Source organism: Dipodomys merriami, unplaced genomic scaffold, assembly GCF_024711535.1.
Source record: "Dipodomys merriami isolate MVZ:Mamm:240054 unplaced genomic scaffold, mDipMer1.0.p SCAF_7, whole genome shotgun sequence".
Taxonomy (NCBI): domain Eukaryota; kingdom Metazoa; phylum Chordata; class Mammalia; order Rodentia; family Heteromyidae; genus Dipodomys; species Dipodomys merriami.
This window is the reverse complement of record NW_027206290.1, coordinates 38,616,946-38,624,708: the sequence shown is the minus strand read 5'-3', so window position 1 is coordinate 38,624,708 and position 7,763 is coordinate 38,616,946. Positions and strand designations below refer to the sequence as shown.

The 7,763-nt window shown below is 61.0% G+C and overlaps 1 protein-coding gene across 1 annotated transcript; it reads right to left on the bottom strand.

Annotated features, from left to right (window-relative positions):
- Window positions 1–1,356: 1,356 nt before the first annotated feature.
- Window positions 1,357–4,478, bottom strand: LOC138817100 (uncharacterized). The gene is made up of 2 exons (XM_070007499.1): window positions 4,342–4,478; window positions 1,357–2,371 (listed from the first exon to the last, which is right to left on the bottom strand). The coding sequence occupies exons 1-2, from the start codon at window positions 4,476–4,478 to the stop codon at window positions 1,357–1,359; spliced, it is 1,152 nt and encodes a 383-aa protein (XP_069863600.1).
- Between the last annotated feature and the right edge of the window lie 3,285 nt (window positions 4,479–7,763).

Sequence of the window (7,763 nt, the reverse complement as noted above, 5' to 3'; positions counted from 1 at the left end):
GCGGGCGGAGCGGGCCCGGGCTCCGTCCCGAGCCCGCCCGGCCCTGTCCTCGACCTCGTCCTAAGCCCTCTCGGCCCGGGCCGTGGCGCGCCGAGCGTGCCGCCCTGCGGGGTCCTGACACCGAACTGCGACCCAGGCTCAAGGCCGGAGCCCCCGGCGGGCCGCGGAGAGGGTCGGACCGGGGCGTGGAGGTCCAGGGCGCGGAGGACCGGGTTGTGGAGGTCCGGGGCGCGGAGGACCGGGTTGTCGAGGCCCGAGGCGTGTAGTTCTCGGAGGTCAGGGGCGCGGAGGCCCGGGGCGCAGAGGACCGGGTCGTGGAAGTCCAGTGCGCAGAGGCCCGAGGCGCGTAGTTCGCGGAGGCCGGGGCGCAGAGGTCCGGGGCTGGGAGGACCGTGTCGTAGAGGCCCGAGGCGTGTAGGTCGCGGAGGTCCGGGGCGCGGAGGTCCGGGGCGCAGAGTTCGCGGAGGTCCGGGCGCGCAGGGATTACAGGCGGCGCGGCGGGGCGGGGCGGGACAGCCGCTTTCGGGCTGGACGTGGAGACTCCTCAGAGGCTCGAGCCGCCGCGGGCCCCGGGGCGGCGCAGGTACCGGCCGGGCTCGGGGTGTCCCGGGGTCCCGCGAGGTGTCCCCTCCCCAAAGGCCGAGCGTCCAGGGCTGCGGCCTCGCGGCGAGCAGAGCTAGGGCGCGGCGGGAGCGGGCCGGGCTGCGCCCTCCGGACCTCAGTTTCCCCGCGGCGATCGCCCGGGAGGGGCGGGCGCGCCGGGGCCGGTGCGGGGTCCTCCGTTCCCTGCCTGGCGGCGCCGACACTCCGGTCTGCGCCCGGCAGGGTCCCTGTCGGGGTCTCGGGGCGGGCGGCGGGGGACGGGGAGGGCGGGGCGGGGGCGGGGCGGGAGCGCTCGGGCCCCCCCCCCGGCCCCTATAACGCGCCGCCCCGGCGGCTCTGACTCACTCGGACCCGGCGCGCGGCGGAGCCGGTGCTGCCGGGCACTGCCCGGTGCTGCCCAGTCCTGTCCGGCGCTGCCCGGGCCCCGCCGACCCCGCCGACCCCGCCGACCCCGCCGACCCCGCGGGCCGCGCCGCCCAGAGCCGTAAGCCCCGGGCGCGTTCAGCGCGTCTCCCGCCGCGGGGGCTCCGGGGGCTTCCGGGATCTCGTGGGCTCCGACGGTTTGGAGGATCTCGGGGGGCTCCGGTGGTTTGGGGCATTCCGAGGGTTTGGAGGATCTCGGGGGGCTCCAAGGGTTTCGGGAGCTCCGGGGGTTTGGGGAGCTCCGAGTATATCGAGGGATCCGGGAGTTTGGGGAGTCCCGGGGGTTAGGGGATCTCGGGGGGGCTCCGAAGGTTCGGGGCCTCCAGGTTTTCAGGGGCTTCTGGGGGGGTCGGGGGCTTCCGGGTTTCGGGGGGTTCCGGGGGTTCCAGGGGTCTCCGGGGGTTCGGGGATCTCGGGGGGGTTGGGGGTCTCTGGGGAGTTCGGGGGCTCCGAGTATATCGGGTGATCCGGGAGGTTTGGGGGATCCTGGGGCTTTAGGGGCTCCGAAGACTTCGAGGGTCTCAGGGGTTTCGGGGTCTCCAGGGTTTTGGGGGTCTCCGGGGGTTTTGGGGTCTCCGGGGGTTCGGAGGCTCCGAGGGTTTGGGGGTCCGGGAGTATCCAGGGGGTTGGGGTTTCAGGGGTTCGGGGGTCTCTGGGAGGTTGGGGGGTTCCGGGGTCTCCGAGAGGTTGGGGGGTTCGGGAGTCTCCGGGGGTTGGGGGTTCGAGGGTCTCTGGGAGGTTGGGGGGTTCGGGAGTCTCCGAGGGGTTGGGGGTTCGAGGGTCTCTGGGAGGTTGGGGGGTTCGGGAGCCTCCGGGGGGTTGGGGGTTTCGGGGGTTCGGGGATCTCCGGGGGGTTGGGGGATTCGGGAGTCTCCAGGGGGTTGGGGGTTTCGGGGGTTTGGGGGTCTCCGGGAGGCTGGGGGTTTCGAGATTTCGGGGGTCTTCGGGGGTTGGGGGTTTCGGGGGGTCTCCGGGGGGTTGGGGGGTTCGGGGGTCTCCGGGGGATTGGCGGTTTCTGGGGTTCGAGGGTCTCTGGGATTTGGGGGCTCCAGGGACTTTAGGGGGTTCGGGGGGCTCCGGGGCTTTGGGGGCTCCGGGCGTTTCGGGGTATCCGGGGTTTGAGGGTTTGGGGGCTACGGGGGTTTCGGGGGCTCCGAGGGTTTGGGGGTCCTTGTCCTCCCGGCCTCGCGGCCGCGGGGGTCCGGACGCCGGGGGTCTCGGGGACGCCTCTGGGGGCCGGGGTCGGAGGTTCCGGAAGGGGCCGCCGAGGTCAGGGGTCAGTCGGGGACTTTCAGGGGTGGGGGCGCTGCTCTTCCGGCCGCCCCCCCCCACGGAGAGGCCGGGCCTGCGGGGCGGGGCGGGGGCGGGGGCGGAGGGGGCGGGGGCGGGGCGGCCCCACCGACGGGCGGGAGCGGACCCAGAGAGCCGCCCTTCGGCCTGGCGGACCGGGCGGGACGATCCGGGACGACCCGGAGGACCAGGCTGGCCCCTGGGCTGGCTCACAGGCTCCGCCAGTCGTCTGCCCCGGGAACCTCAGCGGAGGAGTCACAGCCCGCGACGCCGGGGCCCGGGCCCTGGGGACGCGGGGGGCGGGGGGGGGGACCTGAGGATGGAGCCTGGTGATGGGGGGCCTGGGGGGCTGGTAGGAGATCATCCTCTTCTCTGCAGCCCTCCTCCCTGCGGCCTCGCCTGGTGCAGGGACTGAACTTAAGAAGGCGATGGAGGAAGTAGAGGTGGGAGGGAGGGAGGTGGGGGAGGTAGAGGTGGGAGGGAGGGAAGAGGGGCAGGGGGACGTGGGAGGGAGGGAGGAGGGGGAGGAGGGAGGAAGGGAGTTGGGGAAGGAGGTGGGAAGGAGGAGGAGGGGGAGAGGGAGAGGGAGAGAGGGAGCTGTGGGAGGTGGAGGGGGTAGGGAGGAGGAGGGGGTAGGGGCAGGGCATGGTCAGCTGGCAGCCCCAACTGCCCGGCTGCCACCTGCCACCTGCTCCATCCCTGCCTGTCCCCACCTTGCCTGGGGTCCATGGGGTGTGTCAGCTCAGCTAATGACTCCAGATGATCTGGGACCTGGGACCGCTGCTTGCCTTTGAAGTTGGCCTTTTGTGACACAAAGCATCTCACACACACAGACACACACACACACACACACACACACACACACACACTGCATGTGACAGCAAATCCAACACACATTTTCCTTTGCTGGAAGGAGAGGAGCCAGGGAGGAAGGGGCTCCAGCCATACCTGTGTTTCACTGTTTCTTTAGACTGGGGCCTGGGAGCTGTCCTTCAGCATCTTCACTCAAGGATGGCACTCTACCCCTTGGCCCACTCCTCCTCTTCTGGCTTTTTGTTATGAATGGGAGATGCAAGTCTTACAGACTTCCCTGCCCAGGCTGGCTTCAGACTCCCAAGTAGCTAGCATCACAGGTGTGAGTTAGGGTGTGTGTGTGTGTGTGTGATTCTTCAATCTAAGAATCTAATTCTCCAGTCTAGGGCTCTAGATTGTAGATGTTTCCAGAAATTCTCATCTCCCTCTGATTGTCATCACTTTCAGTTCCAAGCATGCTTTGTCTCTTTGGGCTCTGTACAGCTCCAAGTTCTCTTCCAGCTGTTCTAGCTCTACTCTGCCTTTCCGGGCCATGGAGTTGGGCTTAAAAACTTATGGCCGGCCGGCTTTGGATCGGGCCAGCTTTCCCAGTGGTCTCTCTGGGTAGGTAGGGCTGTCTGGAGATCAGGGGAAGCTCGGTGGGAGGAGTCTTTTACAAGCACAAGTAGCCAGAGGTAGACACCAGGCTGTGGGGCAGCATCAGCCTCTTGGAACACACACACAAAAAAAAACCCTCTTTGTTGTTGTTGTTGGTCGTGGTGGTTGTAGGGCTTGAACTCTGGGTCTGGGTGCTGTCCCTCAGCTCTTCAGCTCAAGACTATTGTTTACCGCTTGAGCCACAGCACCACTTCCAGTTTTCTGGTGGTTTATTGGAGATCAGAGTTTCATGGACATTCCTGCCTGGGCTGGCTTTGAACCGTGATCCTCAGATCTCAGCCTCCTGAGTAGCTAGGATGACAGGCGATGACCAATGTCCGGCTACTGAACGCTTTTCTTCCTGCCCAGGGGCTCTCACTGCTGCAGATAGAAACCATAGAGGAACATAGCATCTGTCAGTCCCCCATCCCCCTTCAGCTGTAGGCCCTAGGACCATGCTCCCTGGCTGGCCAGCAGAAAGGTACAGGTACCGTCTGCCAAATTCATGATAGTAGTAATGGCCAACAGCACCAGTGTTCTGTTAGTTATAATACCCCACGTTTGTCTCCGACTTACCCCTGAATCCCTCGTGGTGGTAGAAGTGCGGCCGTAATGAGCTTGTCATTGTCTCTCCCCACCATGGCTTTCAGGAGCATTAATTCCTGCTCCATTTGGACTCTGCTAATTATCTCCATCAGCAGCTCGGCCCGCATCTCTCCAACAGCCTCTGCTCCACTGCCCCAACCCTGAATTTTAATGACACCCCATTCTCCTAATAATCTACAAGCCACGATAGAGCCTGTTATTAATGGACTGCATCCATGGGCCCTAGAAGAGGACAGAATAGGCCTGCTCTCCCCAAGCCTCCCTCGGGAGGAGCTCTGGTGGGCTGTCAGGGGTCTGGTCATTGGCCTGGGGGCTGTCCGGTGACCGGCAGAGGGTGTGTACTTTCTAGGAAGAAGGAGGATGGCTGGGAAGCTAGTCAAGCTCGAGACAGGGTTCTGCCCAGGGTTAGCATATCCGCAGAAGAACAGGAAGCCTGCACCTTTTTGTCTCTACAGCCAAGAACCCTCCCCCACATTCTCCACCCAGCCTTTCACTACAACTCCTGTCTACCCTCAGTTCCTTGAGATACCGGATTCTAGACTCTGGAATTTGGCCTCAGGAAGTCCCTGATTCTTTATTTGTTTTAAAAAATCATCTTTACAAGTTGTATAAAGGGTTTCAATTTCAACACATCAACTTTTGAGTACAGCGTGTCTTGATCCAGGTCAGTCCAGGGGTCTGGATTCCAGACCTAGCTCTTCTGTATTACACATAGCCCCCTTGAGCAAGTGGCTTAGTTGATCCTTTGAGGAGTGAATACCAATTTTTTCCAGAGGCGGTAAGGATTCAATGAGCTAATACAAAGAGCACTGTGCTTACTGCATAGAAAGAAGGCAGCAAATTCTATCATTGGAATTCGCAAGGGTGGCTCTCTACTCCTTGTACCAAATGCCGCTCCTTCCTGGCTGTGGGATCTCTTGTCATCTGCTCCTGGGTCCTTGGCTGAGCTTTGTCCAGGTCTCTGTCTGGGTCTGAATAAGACCTCAGTTCAGGCAGTCCCTGCTCTCCTGGAGTGAGCACTTGAATCTCTGAGAGTCCGTCAGCGGCCCCAGACCCAGCAACCAGCTTCTCCGTGTTGGGATAGTCGAGGAAAACGTTCCTTCCTGTTTTATTTTATTCCACTTCCCAGTGCATTGTGTGTGTGTGTGTGTGTGTGTGTGTGTGTGTGTGTGTGTGTGTGTGTGTGTGTGTGTGTGTGTGTGTGTTGGTCCCAGAGCTTGAACTCAAGGCCTCACATTCTCCCTTTGCTTTATGGTTCATGGCTGGTACTCTGCCACTTCAGCCACAGCTCCACTTCCAGCTTTTTGATGGTTAATTTCCCTTCTGGGCTGGATTTGAACCTTGATCCTCAGACCTCAGCTTCTTGACAGGTGTGAGCTGCCAGGGCCAGACTGGCTTCTCTCTTCAGTTACAGTCTGTTCCTGAGAATACCTGTTATGGTTACAAATGGATGTTCGTGAGCTTGAACCCATTAGAAAAGTGGGGGCACAGCAATCACTGGTGTACCCTGAAACCACAGCTGGAGGGGTGGGCCTCTCAGGCTGGAGAAAGCATCTGCAGGGAGCTGGGACCTGGGTGGTTGGTGAATGCCCTAGTATTTTCCAGAAGAGGAAGGGGTCCTGGGCCCCACTGGGCTGGGCAGTCTCTTCACGGTGATTAGCAGGTGGTAACCAGGTGTTGTCTGGGGTGAAGAGCGGCCCGGGCGGCCACATGCCCTGCTCTCTGGTCTGGTTCTGTCACAGAGACCTAGTTTGGGGTCCGTTTTGCTCACAGTAAATGATCATCCTCTACCAGAAAGGAAAAACAAAGCATCTAGCAGATTCCATCGTGGGAGCATTCAGCGTGCTGTGCTCAGCCTTAGCTTATGAGCTACTTCCAATAAGCCAGAGATCGGGGTGATTAGAACCCCAGCTGAGCCAAGGAGGAGGGGGAGGAAGAGGGGGCGAGGTTCATGGCTCACTGCAGGCCCCACGACATGATTGGGCAGCCCTGCCCTTTGTGTTTCTCCACATCTGGTGACCTCCAGATTCCCCTGACCCCCAAAAGCCACCCGGCCCTGGGCAGTGCCAGTGCACAGTCTGCAGCCCCGTTCTCAGCCAGGGGTGGTGCCTGCTGCTTCCCACTCGAGTCCCATAGGTCTCCCGCACCTCTGCTGCCTGCCGGTGTCTAGTGTCTCATGACCAGTATTGAGTATGGAGCTGCTGCTACTGTTTCTCTCCCCCCCCCCCCCCCCAGCCCATGTCCACCGGGCTCTGATAATGCCAGCAATGCCTGTCACTTTGTGAAGGGAAGCCACTGAAGCTGCAGCCTCTCAACCCTTTTCTCTTGGTATGTTGACTTGTCCAGGAGTGTCTTCTAGTGGTAGAAGGCTGACACACACACAGAGGATGAAGGCTGGCTGAGTTCAAGGCCACACACAAGTGAGTTTAGAGAGGCCAGGTCCTCTATAATGGCCTCCACAATGGCCTCCTCCCCAGGTCTGATCTGCTCCATCCTGATCTGCACTGATCCGCACTGGCCTTCCCTCTTAGTGCCAGGACTGACTTCCCCATCTCCCTGCCTGCCAACTGCCAAAGGCCGGTGAGGAAGATCCTTCTGCCTGGGCCTCCTGGCCTTATGTAACCAGCATTTGTGCTGGGGACTGGTTCCTAATAATCCCCACCCCTGCCCTCCACCCTCCAGGCTCAGCTCCACGGAGCACAGCCCTGCACCGGGAGAAGCGGCCACCAAGAAAGACTCCATCTGGGCCACCCCGCCCCCCACCCCTCTTTTCATTTATGCATTCAGGGTTTTTGTTCAGGCTGCACATTTAAATGCACTCTATGCTCTCTGGATGCCTCCTCGTCCCCCCTCATTAAAATTCTAATTATTACCAGAGCAAGTAAGATGTCTGATCAAAGGAAAGCAAGTAGGAATACCTTTTGTTTAAGGTGACTGGGAATGCATCCCACACAGCTGTGGCCAGGGGCGGATTGGGAGGGCCTCAGACAAAGACACCACCCTGGGCACCCAAGGAGACAGGGCCAGAGCTGCAGAGCCTAGTGCATGACACAAAAACAACAGAGTTGCTGTCTCTAATCCCTGCTTATGGGACCCCAGGGCTCCCCCAGGGTGATGACAGAGGCAGAATCGTGGCCAGGCTGCAGTCTGGTTCTGACCCCAACTCTGTGTGACCTGGGCAGTCTATTTAACCCCTGTGTGTGTTGTGCCCCCAGTCCTGCGTATTTGTGGGAGAAATGATGGGTATGATTGTATCACAAGCACTTTTGAAGCTAAGGTGCTGGTGGCTCACACCTGTAATCCTGGCTACTCAGGAGGCTGAGATCTGAGGATCACAGTTTGAATTCAGCCTGGGCAGACAAACCTGAGAAACTTTTCTCTCCAATGAACCA